The 19,053-nt window shown below is 50.7% G+C and overlaps 6 protein-coding genes across 6 annotated transcripts, besides 1 other annotated feature; 3 read left to right on the forward strand and 3 right to left on the reverse strand.

Moving 5' to 3' along the window:
• Positions 1-19,053: part of a sequence feature (contig 1.29 1..525887(1)) that runs on past both edges of the window.
• Positions 739-2,542, forward strand: ANIA_01922 (proteasome regulatory particle lid subunit RPN7). Its single transcript, XM_654434.2, has 3 exons — positions 739-1,302; positions 1,395-2,206; positions 2,258-2,542. Exons 1-3 carry the CDS (start codon positions 853-855, stop codon positions 2,448-2,450), a joined length of 1,455 nt encoding a protein of 484 aa, XP_659526.1. The 5' UTR covers positions 739-852; the 3' UTR covers positions 2,451-2,542.
• On the forward strand, positions 3,271-5,579 carry ANIA_01923 (putative alanine aminotransferase). Its single transcript, XM_654435.2, has 3 exons — positions 3,271-3,580; positions 3,882-5,134; positions 5,184-5,579. The coding sequence occupies exons 1-3, from the start codon at positions 3,421-3,423 to the stop codon at positions 5,436-5,438; spliced, it is 1,668 nt and encodes a 555-aa protein (XP_659527.2). The 5' UTR covers positions 3,271-3,420; the 3' UTR covers positions 5,439-5,579.
• Positions 6,678-8,695, reverse strand: ANIA_01924 (copper fist DNA-binding domain-containing protein; the record flags this gene model as incomplete). The annotated part of the gene is made up of 3 exons (XM_050612913.1): positions 6,678-8,334; positions 8,390-8,563; positions 8,620-8,695. The coding sequence occupies 3 exons, from the start codon at positions 8,693-8,695 to the stop codon at positions 7,007-7,009; spliced, it is 1,578 nt and encodes a 525-aa protein (XP_050468770.1). The 3' UTR covers positions 6,678-7,006.
• ANIA_01925 (uncharacterized protein) lies at positions 10,544-10,954 on the reverse strand (the record flags this gene model as incomplete). Its single annotated transcript, XM_654437.1, has 3 exons — positions 10,544-10,688; positions 10,734-10,763; positions 10,830-10,954. 3 exons carry the CDS (start codon positions 10,952-10,954, stop codon positions 10,544-10,546), a joined length of 300 nt encoding a protein of 99 aa, XP_659529.1.
• ANIA_01926 (uncharacterized protein) lies at positions 12,241-13,480 on the reverse strand (the record flags this gene model as incomplete). The annotated part of the gene is made up of 3 exons (XM_654438.1): positions 12,241-12,485; positions 12,646-13,264; positions 13,337-13,480. 3 exons carry the CDS (start codon positions 13,478-13,480, stop codon positions 12,241-12,243), a joined length of 1,008 nt encoding a protein of 335 aa, XP_659530.1.
• Positions 15,922-18,908, forward strand: ANIA_01927 (putative C6 finger domain protein; the record flags this gene model as incomplete). Its single annotated transcript, XM_654439.2, has 6 exons — positions 15,922-16,335; positions 16,414-16,526; positions 16,578-16,618; positions 16,828-17,056; positions 17,110-17,699; positions 17,755-18,908. The coding sequence occupies 6 exons, from the start codon at positions 15,922-15,924 to the stop codon at positions 18,618-18,620; spliced, it is 2,253 nt and encodes a 750-aa protein (XP_659531.1). The 3' UTR covers positions 18,621-18,908.

Genomic DNA, 19,053 nt, shown 5'->3' on the forward strand with positions numbered 1-19,053 from the left:
AAAGAATTAATGTAGTGATGAGATGGAGAAAGACGGGGGAGGGGAAGGGAAATGGGTCGGTAATTGAAGGCGCCGGGGATTGCGGCTGTTGGCTTTGGGACGAGCGTCGCCGTCGGCCCATGAACCTCGGCTCAGCACAATTCCGGGAATTTCCCCCGTGAGTATTCCAGTCTACTTTATACTACGCAGTGTACAAAGTACGGCAGCATTCGCTGCTTTGCCATTTCGCTTGCTTTGCTCTGGACCTATCTTTGTTACAGGATTATGTCCGCAATAAAGTTGGACCAAGGGTATGATCAAAGTGTACTTCGGATAGTATTAGAGACTAGTGGTCGGTAAAGGGCTATCGAGCCCCTTCAGAAATCGGGTTATGAATCAAATGTAGGGGGTAGCAGAGGCATGTCACAGAACAGTGGCTCGTCTATTCCATTAGAGATCGTAGCTGGGGGTCGCTGCCAGGTTATCACTCATTCGCAGTCAGAAACTCGGTATACGGTTATATGGCGAGGAGCTTGAGTCTGCAAATCGAATGATCTGGACGTAAGAATGTCAGTTCCAGAGACACATCTTAGTTATGTCAACAATCTAGTCTTGGACATAAGGGAGGAGCTGATCGCTGGCGAGTCCAAAGTACTAGGAACCCTGAAGGGTTAGGTCGGAACGGAAGAACCTTTCACCAGCTGAGCTTGTGTCAGCTACCAGACTGACGAAGCGACGTGATCTGCCTCAACATCATCTCATGCACGCGGCTTCCTGACCCCATTCGGATTTCCTACCACCTTCATCCCACTCACTATTGACATACAATCAGTTGATTTGATATCTTGAGTTTTCCAATTCTCCTTCGCCGACATGGGGTCCGATCCTCAGTATATCAAGTTCCCCGACCTCTCTCTCGCCCAACATGTCTTCAACCTTTCGAATCCTGCATGCCCCCAGACGCTGCGGCAATCTTCTCAGAAGAAGCTTCAAGAAGCAATAACTGAGAAGAAAATGGCCCCCTTCTACCGACACCTTGCCCACCCCGTCGAAGGCATTCTGAACCACTCGAGTGAGGGCGCCTCCCAGCCACCGTCATCAAGTGCTGTCAAGCCGCTCAGCACTCTAGCATCGCGGAGATTGTCGCAGAAAATAGATTTTCCCTGGGATGAAGCTCTGTATCAATCACTCGTTGAAGACAATCGGAAGGAGTTAGCGGAGTTCCAGAAGGAAGAAGACGAAGCGGAGGAAGCTGCCGGTGACACCGAGGTGCAGGCCGCGCGAGGGAAACGTGCGGAGTTCTGGGCGCGGGTAGGAGATAAGGTGCGTACTGAGAATACCATGCTTATTTACCATCTCTTGCGGATGTGCCGCGCCATTTACAGGCTGTATATTTATACTCACTCATCCGGTAGGACAAAGCGATTGAGTCCCACGAAACGCTCCTAGAGAAGACGACGTTCCTGGGATCCAAGATCGATCTAGTGCTCGCGATGATTCGAATTGGACTCTTCTTCGGTGACACTTTATACGTGAAGAAAAACATTGAACGGGCGGAAGGATTGATTGAAAGTGGTGGTGATTGGGATAGGAGAAACCGTCTAAAGGCATACAAGGGCTTACACCTGCTCACGGTCCGGTCCTACAGCGCTGCCGCTCCTTTACTTCTTGACAGCCTGTCTACATTCACCAGCTATGAACTATGCAGCTACTCCGCTCTTGTCATCTACGCAGTGCTTGCAGGCTCCCTGTCCCTGAAGCGGGTCGACTTCAAGGCCAAGGTGGTGGATGCTCCCGAGATCAAGGCGATCCTCGGATCGGGCGAGGACCGTCTCGCCGCGCTGACCGGCGAGATCTCCTCTGGGCCTGGAGCTCAAGATGAAGAGATGAAAGATGCTTCTTCGTCAGGCGCTACCACCGCCGTCAACCTTACTGCCTTTGGCGGCAACACCGGCATTCAGGCGGAGGCTGAGAACCCTATCGACTTCACACCTCTTTCCAACCTGGTTAGCAGCTTATACAACGGCAACTACCGGACTTTCTTCCTAGCTCTCGCTGCCGTGGAGGACCATTTCTTGACCCAAGACAGATACTTGTATGAGCATCGGGCCTGGTTCGTGCGTGAAATGAGGCTCAGAGCCTACCAGCAACTCCTCCAGAGTTACCGGGTTGTGGGGTTGAACAGCATGGCCAATGATTTCGGCGTTACGGTTGACTATTTGGATCGGTATGTCAAAAGTATGTATATGTTCAGAACAAATAGACTGACTCCCTACAGGGATCTTGCCAGGTTCATTTCGAACAACCGAATCGCATGCACGATCGATCGCGTCAATGGAATTATCGAGACGAACAGGCCGGATGACAAGAACAAGCAGTACGCGGATGTGGTCAAACACGGGGATGCGTTAATCACGAAACTCCAGAAATACGGTCAAGCAGTGCGCCTGAGGGGAAGCGAGCGCAGCTAGATAGATAGATTAAGGAACGATGAATGATGAAGGAGTGTACCCTCCTTGTTGCATCACGGCGTCGCCTGCTTTGGGACCGAGCCATTGAGCCGGAAGGTCTGTTTCATCAATATAATCATCTAACCTGAGTAAAGCAATGGAGCGCCCAGCCTGCTGTATAATACTGTCATATAAATCCTTGCCATTGGCAATTGCAGAACATCAGCGGATCTTCTGAACTAAGTAGAGTTACGTACTGTCAGGGCGCCAAGGTGAAAATGTGGGCTGATGGCGGTCCAGGGACGCGGGCTGGGCTGTTTCATATGAAATGCCTCAACATGTACTCGGAAGTTGAGTCGTTCCTCAGCACAGTGCTTTGAATGTTTAGGGATCACTCATTGACACTCAGAGTGAGGCTCTGGCTATCAACATGCATGGCAGATTGCGAGATGATAATGTACAAGATATCTGCCTTATTACCACACTTTTTCACAAATGATCTTCGACTTCGTATAGTGGACGGGCGACAGGCCGATATTCGGGAGGAGCCGGGCCTCACGTGGGGGTGCCCCGGTACACCGGAGGGGGCAGACCATGAAGCAACAAGGACTTGGCTTGGCCAGCAATATCTGTAGATCACTTCAGAATTTGACGTATGCACCATGTCCAGTCCGACCGCATTTGTTCTCTATTGTATTATCATGTAGATATGCACCTGGGCATACTCATGTACTTGTATGCTGTACCTTGGGTCAGGGACGGCTGAGTCAGCACCGATCATCGGGACCCTCACAGTTTTGCCTCCAAAATTCGCGTGCAATTTCCACTACTCAGGTTGTAATTTGCTGCCCATTCTTGACCTGGATCGCCAGCAAGACAGCGCTCAATTCTCGGAAGATCTGTTCGCCCAGCCGACTGCCTTTGAATCCCCGCGTTTGCCCCCACGGCGGAGAAGGCCCGAGAGCACGATTGGCCGTCAAAAGTCGACAGAATGACCTGGCAAGGGATCGCAACCCATGTGCGGACACCGCTGCGGCGGGCAGTGACTTTCCAGCCGAATAATGCTCGGCTCGCGCGACAGAGCCAGATTTATCAGTCTCGTTCGTTCTCTCGAGCAGCGTTAGCCGCGGGAAGATCGAGTGTGTTGTCGGGTAAGTGGCCTCGGGAACCCCCGAGAGAGCCTGCGAGTCTCCAAGTCCGCCTTCCTGATGGCTCCGATCTCCATCTGCATTATTGCCAGATCGGTGCCAGCCGGCCTGGGCAGAGTCCACACCTCGTGACATCCCTGATGAGTGATTTATAAAATCAAAAGCTATTTGGTTCAGCCGCTTTGAGTCACCATCTCTCCGGTCTACCAATGGGACCATTTGCCCGACTACATGGCCTGACCTGAGATTTATACCGCACAAGCTTCCCATACTCCGTACACTGACACCTCCTCCATTGACCTAGAACGCACGATGACGACCCGAACGACAGTTCCTAATGCCTCGCAACGCGCTCTATCCACTGCGGCTGTTCGTTGCCTGACCCTAGACAACATCAATTCGAACGTCAAGGCTGCCAAGTATGCTGTTCGTGGAGAACTCGCCGTTAAGGCGGAGGAATACCGTGTGAGGCTGGCTCAGGGAGACAAGACACTGCCGTTTGACAGCGTTATTTTCGCCAACATCGGCAATCCTCAGCAGCTCGACCAAAAGCCCATCACTTTCTTCCGTCAAGTCCTCAGTCTTATGGAAAACCCTCTACTGTTAAGCAACAAAGATGCCCTTCGTACGTCTTTCGGCTATCAGGATGATGTTATCGAGCGGGCCGAGAAGCTTCTGGCCGAAGTCCAGAGTGTTGGTGCATACAGTCACAGCCAAGGTGCTCCCCTGATTCGCGAGAGTGTGGCCAAGTTCATTGAAGAACGTGATGGCTTCCCCGCCGACCCTCAGTCGCTTTACCTTACTGGTGGTGCCTCTTCCGGTGTAAACACCATTCTGAACGTCATTTGTAATGGGCCAAATGCTGGTGTCCTAGTTCCGATTCCCCAGTATCCTCTGTACACAGCCACTTTATCCCTCTTGAATGCTCAGTGTGTTCCTTACCACTTAGAAGAGCAGAAGGCTTGGGGTACCGACATCGGTACAATCAAGAAGTCATTGGAACAGGCCAAGGCTGCAGGCACTGACGTTCGCGCCATTGTTGTTATCAACCCTGGCAACCCGACGGGCGCTTCTTTGAGTCCAGCTGATATCAAGAGCGTCCTTGACATCGCCGCGGAAGAGAAGCTCGTCGTAATTGCGGACGAGGTATACCAGACAAATGTGTTTATCGGAGAATTCACATCGTTCAAAAAGAGGCTCCGGGAGCTGCAGCAAGAAGTACCTGGTAAATACGACAATGTCGAGCTTGTTTCCCTTCACAGTACTTCCAAGGGTATGGTTGGTGAATGTGGCCATCGCGGAGGTTACTTCGAACTGGTTGGATTTGATCCCTTGGTTGCTGCCCAGGTCTACAAGTTCATCAGCATCATGCTCTGCCCTCCTGTCATCGGGCAATGTTTGGTTGAACTGATGGTGAACCCTCCAAAGGAGGGCGAGCCCAGCCATGAGTTGTATCAGAAGGAGTACAACGGCATCCGGGAAGGACTGCGCCAGCGCGCCTTTGCCCTCTATGAAGCTTTTCAACGGATGGAGGGTGTCGAGTGCCAAGAGCCTCAGGTACGTTTTTATTTCTATAGATAATCAGACACACTACTGACTTAACAAGGGTGCCATGTACCTTTTCCCTACTATCTCACTGCCTCCCAAGGCTATTGAAGCCGCTGCCGCTGAGAACCGCGCCGCAGACGAATTCTACTGCCTCCGTCTCCTTGACGCCACTGGTGTTTGCGTCGTCCCTGGCTCCGGCTTCGGTCAGAAGGAGAACACGCTCCACTTCCGCACTACTTTCCTCGCACCAGGCACGGACTGGGTGGAGCGTATCGTGAAGTTCCATTCCGAGTTCATGGCCAAATACAAATAGAGAGGCGAAGGAATGGCGCCATTATTTTCTCATGTGATTACTATAGAGCAGCAATTGGATAGCTCAAGCGGTTGGAGTACCGACGCACCGTCTGGATATCACCGTCTGGATATACAGCATCTCTTCTCCGTGTATATACCCCAGGACACAAAATCTCAGATCATTCTCTTGAATCTACAAAATAAAGTCCTCATTGTCACTACCGCTCCAGACAATCCAGCTAACCGACGAGTCTCGGCAAATATCATAGCTCCTAACCACACCATGGAGGCCCGACTGGGTCCAACGGGTTATGCCGCCACTTTGTCCTACTCGAATGACGTTGGTAGGGTTGATCATCATGTTGAGCAAGGTGGTCCAGTTCTAGACTCTAGCGTCATACTTTGCAGCGCACATCGTAGCTTCTCAGGACCAAAAGCTGGCGCAGTATTCGCCACAAATGATCTACCGGTACGGGCCTAATTTATTAGGAGTGACAGTCGAAACCCGTTCTCAGGAGCAAAGAGCAATGAGAACCGTGGACCCAGAGCTTCTGGAATTTTCAAGCAGATCAGGTGGTATTTCGAAAGGAGGATGTCGTACAGCTATCATTATGGAGCCGATACAGTTAACCTGTGTCATGGATGCACCCAGGTCGGGTCAAAGTCAACCCGGAAAACCGGCATCAAAATTTGCATCACAGTACTTTGTGATTATTACACCAAGGCGACGTATTGGAGCACACTAGCTACCCCTCCCACAATATGCCAATCAGCTCAAGAAATTATCCAATATTTGGGGCTTGCCGGAGAGAGAAAGGAATGGGGGGTGCCAAGTCGAAACAAGCCTCGAGTTGGCCGAAGCTTGTCTTTCATCCTTTGCCTGGATCGGCGTACTACTTAAGAGATCTACGTAAGGGGGTGGATTGATTCATCATATTTCGCAATATATTCGGATTACCAGCCTGTAACTTTTATCGCATTCATTGATTCATCCATGGTTGTGATGTCGCCGGTGCAGGCTGCAGTGTAGTAGGGCCTTGGGTCATCCTCAGAGAAGAATACTTTGCTATGCAGGCCATACCTCATCTTATAATCTTGACTTAGGGACTCTAAGTTATGGACCTCGGAGAGTCCGTAGGTACATAGAATATGCACACCGCTGTATTTTTTGCAGTCACACCGCTAGACATGGATGCAACGTGTTATTCTGTGGGTAATAAACGCAACTTCAGTCATCAGGGATCGTAAGTGCAGAATACTCTAAATGCTAGAATTATCTAAATTTCTATACGATGCAGCATTCCCAGACACCGTTGTCGGGTAAGGATAGGAGAGAAATACATAGAACGGCGTAGGCAAAAATATTCAAGAAATGTAGAAATTGTCACTTAGTAAATTGATTCTTATACGGTAGTATAATGTCACTCGCAATGGGCTAAAGAACAAAAGGTAGAAATCAGGCATCTATCATCATCTCTCATCAGGGTCGTGAAGACTTGTAGTGTTGTCACAGACTGTGTGGAGGTGGTGGTAAAGTGCACAAATAAACCGCAGTTTCTAAACAAGATTCTAAGGCCCTTGCTGTCCTCATTGCACCCATGGCGGTGGGAAGAAGTTGCTCTCATCTAAAGGCGTGGAGTTGGGGTCGAACATCGTCGTCGGCCAGAGCGACTCCGTTGTGGCAGTGGTCATTGGCAAGGTGGTGTCCGCATTAATTATAGATTTGTCAAAGTTTTGCGTATCTGGCATGGCATATACACCTTGTGAAAGCCCTTTGGGTTCCATGCCCATGCTAACCTGCAACTGTTGCTCCAGCATAGCTGTCGATTCGTTGGCAGATTGGAGGAACTCGTCAATAGTAATGGATTCCAGGTTGTTAGACGACAGCATTTGCGCCTGGGGAAGACCAATAAACGAGGAGGCAGAGCTGATTCGGTAATGATCAATATCCGAACCCTCACTCACACTGTTCAGATCATGCAGGTCGTTGCCAGAGGCCCCCAAATGAGGAAGCGGTGGAAATTCTTCCAGTTCTGAGACATCACCTGAGGACGAAGGTGCTGGCATGCTTGGTGCCATAGAGCCGTAGTCAAAACTGGCATACGAAGGAGGCTGGGTGCTGGTGGTTGGCATGGCTGATGACAATGGGACGCTTGACCAATCAACCGACGGAGCGTTGAAAGCAGCAGAGCAGAAAGCTAAATCATTCTCCGGGGAGGTAAAGAATGGCTCTTGGCATGTATCTTGGAATTGCATGCCGCTGACAGGAGAAGGATTCGTCGCTGGGTATGCAGAAAACGGCAGCGAGAATGATGAAAGCCCATTTGTCTCGATCGGGTCTAGAGATTTCGGCATGCTCATGGGAACCGGCGCGGGAACTGTGGCGAGAGTGGGATCCTCCATGGGTTGAGAATGAGAGAATAACGACGAGAGGTCGAGTGGGGGGACGTTTGTTGGGACATCTCCGGAGGGAACCGCGGGGACGTTTTCTGGAGACCCATGTTCAGACTTGACCCGACGATGAAAACTATAAATACTAGTGCGCGGTTGTTCTTTAGACGAGTTCGCAGTCGATTCGCCCATGAACGAAGATTGAGACAAGGGCAAATGATCTACCGACCGGCGAGCAGTATCGGACGCCGAATGGATAGTGTGAGAACGCGGGATCGTGTAGGGCAAGCCGCATTTGTGAGCCATGTCATTGTGTTTATGGGCAGGCTTATGGTGACCATCGCGGAATACGGTGAGCGTGCTCTCCGACTTGGTCGACGTCAACTGAGGTTTCCTAGGTTGTTCCGACGGAGGAGCGGCCGGCGGAACACCAGTCTCCGGTACGGTATCCAGATGGGGTTCCTTCTTCAGCGCACAGGTACAGCGCTGTCCATGAATGCAGCCACATTTTGGACGAGAGTCCTCTGTAATATTCACATCAGAAACAAGGAACCAGGATGCCGTTACTATCATGCTCACGCTTCAGATCCCGCTTCTCAGGAGCATGGGGATCTATATCATTTTTGTGGCTGTTCTTCTTTTTGTCACCACACTCGCACTTTGTGTGGGTTGTCCGTGACTTGCGTAGGCCGCGACAGTGAGGACATTGGGAGACTGGACGGCCTTTTTTGTTGATATGGGTCAACGGGCGGTCTGACAGCAGCGAGTTAGTTACAACGGTCGGATTTCGAGGCAGTGGACCAACTTACCATTGTGGTGACAGCTGCTAACACGGTGACCCCGGACGCAAGCTTCACAAGCCCACTTCTCGCCATCAATAAGCATCGCCGCGGTTACTGGGATTGGCACATGCGACGATTCGCGACGGTAAAAATAAAAAGCGGGATATTGTAGGAGGATGATCTGAGATTTGAAGAGAGCAGGTATGTGATCACGGTCACACCGTTGCTCTGGGTTGAGTTTTGCGTATAATCTTATTTATATCGTTTTCTTTTGTGCGACGACAGCAGTCCCAACAGGGGAGTGCTCCGAAAGAAATATGGGAAAAGGCCTTCAAGGCAAGGATCGAGGGTATAAGTGTTGTGGTCCGTCTAGGAATCAAAGAGGAACTCCAAGAAAGCAGGGGTATCTTCAACGAATATCCCAATGCACCAGCCAGATCTCAGAAACGCCGTTTAACCTGTAAAGGGGCCAGATCGCGACTGGTGTTCCGAGCGACGTATTCAAGCGTTGGTCTGGAACGGGTCAATTGCGTAGGAGCGCGAGCGCAGTCGATCCCAGGTACCAGGAACGGGAGGGACAGTCGGTCTGGGGAGAAACGAAACGAGCTAAGAAGGCTGCAGCAAAGGCAAGCACAAAGAAAAGAGATCAATTGCAGCAAAGGGGCCAAAGCCTACGCACCGTTTGGCGCCGGCCGTGAGACAGGACACCAAGTACCGGCTGTGGCGGCCAAGATAGAGGGGGAAAACGCTCGATGTCGACGCAGAATCGCGAACGAAACCATGAGAAAAGAGGAGAGAAGGAGGAAGGGAAAGACGGAGAGCGGGCGAGGGGGCAGAAGTAGGCGCAGTGTTAGCCCTTGGAGTGCCGCTGAGTGGAGTGGCGCTGTTGGTGCCTGTGCGTGGCCGGGATGGCCGTATGAAACCGTATCAGACCGTATCTGACAGCCTTGCACCTGACTTCATGAGAGGGAATCTTTCTCCTTTAATGAACAGATGGAAATCCTGACGAGGTGTTGATCACGAGCTGCAGATGATCTACGAGGTGGATGATAGATTGGCAAGGAGTTTGCCTCGACGTGAGAACTCAGCAAGCAATACTTGAGACTTTCTTCCTAGGAAGCCAACTCATGCCGTTCAGCTTGTCTCGCTGTCATAACATGTAAGGACGGCTTGCGTCGCTGATCATATTTCGTCCCTGCTCCACACCCAGAGCTGTTCAGCGAAATTATGGGACCTCGTGCTGCTACTATAGCCTATACCAAACCCACAGGTCATTCAAGGTACGTAAGACTCTGTCCATGTCCGGCTTCTGTGCGTTCGCCGTGTTGACTTCCATTTCTGCGGCAGCTCATCCAGTTTCTAGCTTCATACCCTCGTTGCGATCGGTTGCCTTCATAAACCCCTGGATCGGCGCTATCTGTGAAGGTCTTAATATAGCAATGTTGATACAGTACCATTACGAAAGAACGCAGGGCAAGGACTGTAAGACTCGAGATTGACTACTTGGGCAAATCTACCGACGCGCTTGAGTATGTCTGGGCAGTGGAAGGAATCATCGGTTTTCCACCTATATGCTTCGACCTTCAGGAGTCTAGAGGGCCCTCCGTGCGTGGTTCGCTGTGCCTTGTGCCTTAGCCTTAGGGCTTGCGACCCAGTCAAGGGCTCACAGAATTTAAATAATAATAGTGGCGACGGTTCTCTCTTCCTTCTCCGTACGGAGCGAAAGCCTGGGTCGGACCGTTAAAGCCTGGTGGATGGGTCTGACTCTGGGGCAACCGGGCCGGCTACCGGAATGGTCTTTAGTACGACAAGAGCAAGGAGCATCAGCATAATAGACGATTCATGGTGTATAGGATCGAGAGACTCGAAGATTCGCCTACGATCCAGTCGCGCGGCCATAGTCGGAGTACTTCGTGGCCGCGAACTCGCCACTTCCCTAGTGACAAACCTTCTAGAATGTCCTCTCGGTTTTCCATGCAGACCAAGCCTGCATCTGGGCCAGTCGTTCCTTTGCTGACAAGTGGTCGGTGTGACACCGAAATGTGCGGCTGGCCAGGGACCGGATCGTGCACGCCCGCTGCCTCAGCCCGCCGTTGCTGTGAGATCCCTTGAGTTGGACTGTCCAGGAAAATACAACATACCTCGAAGTACTGAGTAGTACTCGTACGTGACTAGTGCGGCGTTGAAAAGTATTACCGAAGTTACTAGTCAGGATGGGGGTTTTTGTTTGATGTTACCATCCCGCGCAGATCGGGGGAACGGTGAAGCGGTTGACCTCGAAACACCACCTCCAGCCGTAAAGAGAAGAAGGCCACGGTCTCATCCGACTGATCAACAGAAACAGTCCCAATGACCCTGTCATCTTGTTACATTGGAAGTTTTACGTCATTGGTCACCTCGGTCCTGAATTCTTAAGTAACGTCCAGCACGGATCTTCGATGGTAAAGAAAACGGTGCCGGCCCTGCAGGATGGCGTCACAGCTACTGTATCGGGGCATCTGCAGCGCTTAGATGCCTCCAGGGCTAGGCACTCGACCGTCGGTCATGGGGTAGACCGAACTCCCACCAATCCTAGACTCCCCAAGACACAAGTCGGGTTGGCTCGGGGCACCTCGATTATCCAACCTACAACTAAGTCTCATCTTGATGTTCAGCTCGCGGTTAGACTCCCACTGACTGTCATGGCGTACCAGTTCAATTTTCAGCCTCTACCAGTACCAGATCTGCACAGGGTTATACGGGGTACGGATAATGCCAACCCCTAAAGGTCAAGCGTACAGCGATCGGAATTATTCTTTTCCTTTTCTTTCCTTTTTTTTTCCTTTTTTTTTTTTTTTGTTGGAGTTCAATCAGTGACACAACCACCTGCGTTCAATGGCCAGTACTCCACCGGTTCTCCCGGACAATTAACAATAGATACACAAGATCCAAGTTTTTACTGCAGCCAAGTTCTTTCCTCCGGGGGATCTTCGTCCCAGGCCTCGATAGCTTCCGCAGGGTCTCAGGTAGTCCCGCTTCGAGGGACGCTAACAATACGCCATGTCTGGATCTGGAGATTCTTGTCTTTTATGGACCTGCGTTCCGCTAGAATAATATCCGGCGGTCGAAGCTAGGAAGACTGCATTCATACCTGATTCTACCAATAACGTTAACAAGAACATATCTTCCAACCATTCACCCGGCCGTTCAAGGGGCAATAATGTCATTATTAATTGCCTGATATGGAACTGCCCACCAGTGAAGCGAGTCAGCAGCGTTTGGAGTTGACGGTGGACACTCCGGAGATTCTCAGCCAACGGAATAAGTCCGCTTTGTATGTGCTGACCCTAAGTGCAGTATTCCGTTTCCCGTGTCGGCATTCTCAGCCTATCTAATCGTTATCACGGCGAGTCAGTAACTGCCCGGCTTCTGGACGAACCAAATTTACTATTCGACCGTGCCACCGACGGCAATTCCTCATCAGCGTACTGGGTAGGTGAGACCTACTTGGCCTACCTTTGAAGAAGACAGCATTTTATTGGGGAGGCGCCGGTAAAATCCCGCCCACTGCCGCTCGCCGCAGCCTCACAAATGCTACTAGGTACCATTATATTCGACCATTGTAATCGCTACTCAGTCAACCATTTCGTCAGTAAAGGTTTGCTCTATCTACTCGCAAAGAATTGCGATCTCAAGGATTCTTCTAAGGCAAATACCGACAGCAATTGGGACAAGCCCAAGCGCACCACGGCACATATTCGGTGCCATCCCATCAATAACATCCGTCGTAAAGTCTTCGCTGAAAGAGACCACTCGGTTGAGTCGCGCAACCTTCAGCAAGATATCATCGCCATTATTTGCACCGTCATGCTCGTTAAGTGAAAGCCCGAGCCGGCGTGTCCGCGTGTGTCTGCCTGATATTCACCCTCGACCTTTTTGATCAATCGCGCACAGAATTTACGGACTTAGCGACTTCGGCTCTGCTTAGCTTGCCCCGGCGTTTTTGCCATTTCACTCGGTCAGTCCTGTGCCGCTAGGCTGGCGCGCTTATGGTTAAGGTGGGTGAATACGCACTCGGTTTGACATATTTGAAAGCAATATCAAATCCCGCAGGTTCCTCCATATCATTCAGAATGTACTCGTCGCATCCATGGACTTGATCCAGCGAGCTCTTGACAATCATGAGAAACCGCGTATACCAGCCCGTGATCTTCTGGGTGTGCCATTCGATGGCATCGTCTTCAGTACAATGGCCCCTGATTGACGCGCAGATAGTCAGCGCCGCAGAAAGCCCGCCGTTCATGACGAGGTGAACGCCGGAGGAGAATAGCGGGTCGACAAAGCACCCCGCGTATAGATATGCACTATAGGACCAATCTGATGTAGTTCGCAGGTTGTTGGATTGCAGTTGCCCACCGCCGAGAAGGTCGGCGAGGACCGGTGTTTTCTTAAGCATTTTGAGGTAGAAGTCTAGCGTCGAGGTGGACTCACATGCCTTTTTCTTGGCCCCGACCCGGTTTTGCCTGATAGCGATCCCTACGGACCATGTTCCGTCGTGCAGAGGGAATACCATGCCCAGCCACTTCCATCTATGCTCGTTAGTCAAGTCAGTTTCGAGTTCAAGGGTTCGCGTACCCTCAAGTGCCTCAGCGAATGCATCTCCCACTCCAGGGCCGTACGTCTTGGCTCCAGTCTAATAACCCCAGGTTGCTATACTGCGTAGCCCCGGATTGTGGACTCGGTTTTTTAGATACTTGGTGCTTACCAACCCAGCCCGTCTAGATGCATCGACCAGATATTCAAAATAGATCATGCCTAAATCAGTCGAACCATTATCTTTCCGCGTCCACTTGGCAGAAACTGGCCGACCATTTGAGGTATTGTACTGAATATCCTCTCTCCACACCATCAAAACCTTTGCACGCTCTTGCGGGCATGCTTGAAGATGAGATCGTCTGCTTCGGACCGAACGACGTTCCAGCTGTGGTGGCCCGCGCCATTAGCAGCCAGGAAGTCCGCGTCTGAAGATGGTCGGCAGAAGAAGCATGCTATTAGCCTTCTTACATACATCCAGGCTTTCGGGAGTTGAGCTTGAAACTAGCTCTCGTTTTGCATGGAACGCACAATTAGTCTTCAAAGAAAGGCTGGAACAAAATCTGCATGTTTCACCTTGCGTATGAATCCGTAACTGTCAAACTCATCGTATAGATCAATGAAGTCGAGGTAGTAGCGGACAGACGGCAAGGGGCTCTTTCTTATATGATACCTGTGAAGTAATAGCTGAGCATGCCGAGCTCACCAAGATAATGAAGCGGGTACTAGGTGCTTACCTAGGAAAGATATCTGCCTCAAGCAGAACGACGTCTATGTCCTCTCTGGCAAGCACAGAGGCAGCATACGAGCCTGCCGAACCGCCGCCAATGACAAGCACAAGTGCATTTTTCGGGAATAGACATGACGTGAGGCGGCTCAGACGATGATGAAAGGTATCTAGAGGTTCTGAACAGGAAGAAACAATTCTGGCGGACCAACCCAAAGTCACTCTGGGCGGGGGCTCTGTTTGATAGTAGCGTCCCAACAACTCGCCCATTCAGGAAAGGCAGCGGCCTTGGATGCAGAACTAGCAGGGATGCAATGCGATTACCAGAGTACCGCCGTTGGAACCTGGTTAGAGGCGTCGGCTGAGCGTCTGCTGGAGGCGGGGTCTTCCACACTTGGCCCTTCCAAGAGAGAGGCAACCAGACAAAGGCTTATTGCGTTGTTTCTTGTTACTGGATGTGGTTGTAGTTGCGGCAACAGTCTCTCGTACCGAGTGCGCGAGCTCACGTGTGGGGTCGTTCTTCTCCCTCGAATATAACGCGGTAATAAAAAGACGAAGAGGATATTTAATGTGGAATCAGAGAACATGAGGGGTCATCTAGTCCCTCGTAGCCGACTTAGTGACCTTGGCTGGGTCGACAACGATGGTACAATATTGGAGGACTTGAGGACGATGATTGCAACTGAATCTCCATCCTGAATTTTGACATATACCATAAAAAGGCATCCATGAGGCCCTTCCGAGGTGGAAAGAATCAAACTTCCAGCGGCGCCAGTGTGCATAGCAGTAGCCCTAGAACATTTAGAGACAGACTTCCACGTTGCACTGAGGAGCAAAAAAAGAGATGGAGAAAAATAAAAAAAGATGTGGACACGCCGGGAATCGAACCCGGGACCTCTCCAATGCGAATGGAGCGTTATACCCCTAAACCACACGCCCTTACTATGCTTAGTCATTTTCTTCTTAAGTATATGGCTGAATACATATACAGTTCAATATAGCAGAAGCATCAACTTGTCTATATGGTTACTTCGCCTACGGAACTGAAATGTATGGTAGTAAACATTGCTATAGTCCATAGTCAGTGCTTGAAGATTGATCTGTATTACAGCGAGCTAATGGGTATAGTTGGCGAGTCAAGGTATTGCTTTCAGCGCGAGTTGATAGATTGATATTCAGGAGACAGAAAATCAGAATATAACCCATTGTCCAACCAGGTAGCCGTCCAGTAGGTAATATTACATCTAGCAGGTATTAGAAATGCCATCTCTGCGGATTTATTGAGTGTATATCCACCATTACCATGCGGGTGTTGTGCGAAACTGGCTCTCAAACAGATAGACAGGTGAATGCCTCTCATGAAGGGCCCACTGCCTGCTCGCTTGAGTAACAGCTTCTATAAAGCGCAAAAAGTCTGCTAGCTCTTTGTAAGTCGAGTGCTTTTTCCAAAAAAAAAAAAAAAAAAAATTCAATGGTTGCCCTATGTGAGGTGGTGGGCATGCATCCACCTCTGACGCTCGCAATGTCTCAATCAGGCAACTGTACGTGATTGCGTCAATAGCTTCACGTACGAATCCAGGGGTGCTATGCCAATGCACAGGACGACGATTTAATATTGAATCCCGGTCCTTGAGAAGGATTTACGAAGTATGAACCGACAACTGCCAATATTCCGGAAGGGTCCTACCCAGGAAATAGTATTAATCCGCCGCTGGACGCAGAAACAAAAAGCCGGGCCTCCGCGATCATCCAAAAGAACTATATCGTAGCTCCGGACTTCGTCAGATTCATGCGCTCTGAATTTCTGCTTCATGTCGCGCGATTATGTTTGCTGTGCTCTACTCAAATCGCCGAGAGCAGTCGGCGCTAGCCCCTTCAAAATGCCCCCCGCCCAAGTAGTTTTTAGCCTGTAAAACCTTGCCTGCTGGCCTCCGCGTCTCCTCCGTCCTTCAACTCCCTTCCATCATCCGGAGCGTCGCTCCACCATCCATCACCATCTCGTACGCGTCTTTCTGTCGCACTTGGCCCAAATGAATTCTCGCGAGCACTCTGATATGCCTCCGGCACCCTCCTACCCGTCGCCCAATGCGGCGCAAATGGGTCAGGGTACGATGCAGTACTACACAAACCGTCAGTTAACCACCGACGAGCTCCTATCCGCAGAGCTTTCGCGCGAAAACTCTGGGCCCGGCATCAATGACGGCTCGAGTAATGGCGTTCATCACGGCCAATCGATGGTTTTGGGCTCGTCGAACGCCACGGGCGCTGACATCGGCCGTCCGCCTTCTCCGGATCAGCACCAACAACAGCAGCACATGCTTTCATTCCCGCCGAGCCAACAGGTGGGCGTTGATCCGAACCATGATTTAAGCTATGGAGACCAGAGTGCCAGGCGAAAGCGGACGAAGATCTCAAGGGCTTGCGATGAGTGCAGGCGCAAGAAGGTACGTGCCTTCTCCATTGTTTTTATTCCTTCCTTGACGCGACAGACCGTGTATAATCTAACATTATTTCCCTCACAGGTCCGCTGCGATGCAAGCTCCGAATCTGGTGTCGAGACATGTTCAAATTGCCGCCGGCTGGGCGTCGTTTGTCAATTCAGCCGTGTCCCAATGAAGCGTGGTCCGAGCAAAGGGTAGGAGAGTGTTGTCCCCTTCGGGATCAGTACGCTTACACGGAGATATAGATACATTAAGGAACTTGCAGAACGATTGCATACCCTCGAGAGTCAGATGCAGCCTGCTATGGTCCATGCCGACATGCCGTACCAGCCGATGAACGAAGCGCCGTCCCCCCGCGCGTACCAGGACTTTTCGTCGCCAATGGATACCGGGGCCATCAACCGCAAGAGAACATATTCTGTATTTGACGGGCTGCCGAGCTCGTCTATTGCGCAACCACAATTCAACTCGCGCCTTCAAAATGCATTTGGTCAGCCTTTAATGCCTCCATCTCATGGACCCAGCCACTGACTCCACTAGATGCGGGTGAAAACGCGACAGATCCTTTCAACCCGGCGGTCGTCGCTGGTTCAGCGCCGAAACCTGGTAACCTCTTCTGGGCTGGCAATGATAGCGATCTTCCTGCCGGACTTGACATTCCCGATATGCCAAAGCACGACGAAGATATGACACCGTTGAGTGTCGACGAAGGTGCTCTCAATGCGTAAGCTGCTTTCTATCCACTAGACAATCATGCGTGGTTCTGACAGCAAATAGTTACTATGAGAAGGTTCACTCGATCCTTCCCATACTCCCAAACACGAAGGACAGATTACTGGGGCTTCTTCATCAATGCAGTCGCGAGGTGCAGGAGATATTCCTGTACAGCCTATATACCTTGACGCGAGTCGACATCGATCGCCTGGCCGGCACGTTTGAGAGGGTTACATCGTATGACAATGCGCAAGACCTTCTGCTATATTATACTCGACAGCCGGCCCTAGTGCGATCGACAGGCGTTAACCTAATATGGCTACAGAGCATACTACTCATGATCCTCGATTGCGATTCGCGAGGACCTGATAATTTCGTGCTGAAGGATGGCATCCCAAAGCAGACATTGATCCAATCTGCCACCAAGCTCGGCGCGGATTTGGCGAAAAGCCTCGGCCAATTGAAGGCCAAACGGACTACGGATCCTGATGTTGACTCGGAAGCGAACCTCGCTAGGCGTAGTTGGGTAGCTTTGGCAATCCTGACACGCTGGTATGCTGTTAGTGTCGCTGACACAAGTGTTCTCGGAACGCATGAGATCGGTGGTCGTGAGGATGAAAGAGTTGTCGGTACAGTGGCAGCAGGGATTGCGTGTACGTGCAATATTTTCGTTTTCTTTGCCCGCAATATCATGCTAACTCACGACAGCATATTCCAGCTTTTTAAGTGAAATCCTCACTCTAGCTGCAGCTGAACCTAATGTCTGCCAGTCCAACACTGGCATTGGGCGGGTAATCTCTGCGAATTTGGCAGCTTCATTGGAACGACTTTCTGGACTTGATGATTTTCGAGGCACTTCCGAAGATGGCTCCTATGGTTTCGTCGAGAGTCTGCAGAATCAGTTGTACTGGACGACCAGACTCCTAATCAAACGACACATCTTCGTCTACAGCCCCTACGAAATCATATTCAGTGCTGAAGAGGTCATCAATGAGTTACACAAGGCGACGACACAGTCTCGTCAATCTACCCCCTTCGATCTTCACAGTCTGGCTTTGGCAACGATGACACTTCTAGAAGCGTCCGTTCTCCCGGAGCATGCGAATGAATGCTGGGATGCTCTAAGTAAAGTTGAGGAGATTCTCGACCTCCGCCAAAAGCGCGCTCTGCAACGCACAGAATTTGGTGATATCTTCCACACCGAAAGCTGGGATGCGAAGATCCGTCTCTTCCTCGAATGGAGGCGCACGAAATCGCAAGAAACTCAGCTCCACGATCCGAACCTTGGCAAAGCCGAGTCTGCACCGCCCCCTGTTGTTGGCCCGAACGAACAGCGCTCCCTCCAGCATCTTGCGGACCTTGCTGTCGGTGCTGAGGGCTCTGTAGCGGCAAATGCATCGCCGCCACCTCCCTCCGCCATTCCGTCGACGGAGAATCATCACATGCCTGCTGCATCGCCAAATCTTGCTTCGGCCCCACCGCCACAGGGCCGCATAGTGGTCGATTTCACCCTCCTGACGAAGGAGGGATATCTCAACGTTTTCGCCGGGTTGATCTATCGACGGTCTCGGTAGGCGTCCGCTTAGTTGCGGGTAAAATTGGTACCTCGCTCATCTTGTCTTCACCCTCTCCAGCAGAGAAAGGTTGTCACTTCTCTCGATATTTTCGAAACGTCCATTTTTCTTCTAAGTCTGTAGAAAACAAAGGATCGATCTCCTCTTCTTGCAAACTATGTATCACGCTGAACTCTGTACTCTAGCTATTCATCCTGATTTTACACGAGCTCCTCGATTATATTCTTACTCCGTCCTTCTAAAATATTCTAGGTATCATTACCACAATCTGAAATTGGAATGATGCAATTTCTTTCAAATCTGGTCATTTTATATCAGTTCAATCATCTAGCTTTTGTCTTGCGCATACCGCCATAAATGAATCAAATCCGTGGCATAGCAATTGAAAAAAAAAAAAATAATGTGTTTAGACCACCCATTTCCCCGATCACAA

Source organism: Aspergillus nidulans, chromosome VII, assembly GCF_000011425.1.
Source record: "Aspergillus nidulans FGSC A4 chromosome VII".
Classification (NCBI taxonomy): Eukaryota; Fungi; Ascomycota; class Eurotiomycetes; order Eurotiales; family Aspergillaceae; genus Aspergillus; species Aspergillus nidulans.

Coding starts and splice junctions, on each gene's coding strand:
- ANIA_01922 (XM_654434.2), top strand. CDS start 853: ATGGGGTCCGATCCTCAGTATATCAAGTTCCCCGACCTCTCTCTCGCC. Junction 1,303..1,394: donor GGGCGCGGGTAGGAGATAAG/GTGCGTACTGAG, acceptor CTCATCCGGTAG/GACAAAGCGATTGAGTCCCA. Junction 2,207..2,257: donor ACGGTTGACTATTTGGATCG/GTATGTCAAAAG, acceptor GACTCCCTACAG/GGATCTTGCCAGGTTCATTT.
- ANIA_01923 (XM_654435.2), top strand. CDS start 3,421: ATGACCTGGCAAGGGATCGCAACCCATGTGCGGACACCGCTGCGGCGG. Junction 3,581..3,881: donor AAGATCGAGTGTGTTGTCGG/GTAAGTGGCCTC, acceptor CCATTGACCTAG/AACGCACGATGACGACCCGA. Junction 5,135..5,183: donor TCGAGTGCCAAGAGCCTCAG/GTACGTTTTTAT, acceptor TGACTTAACAAG/GGTGCCATGTACCTTTTCCC.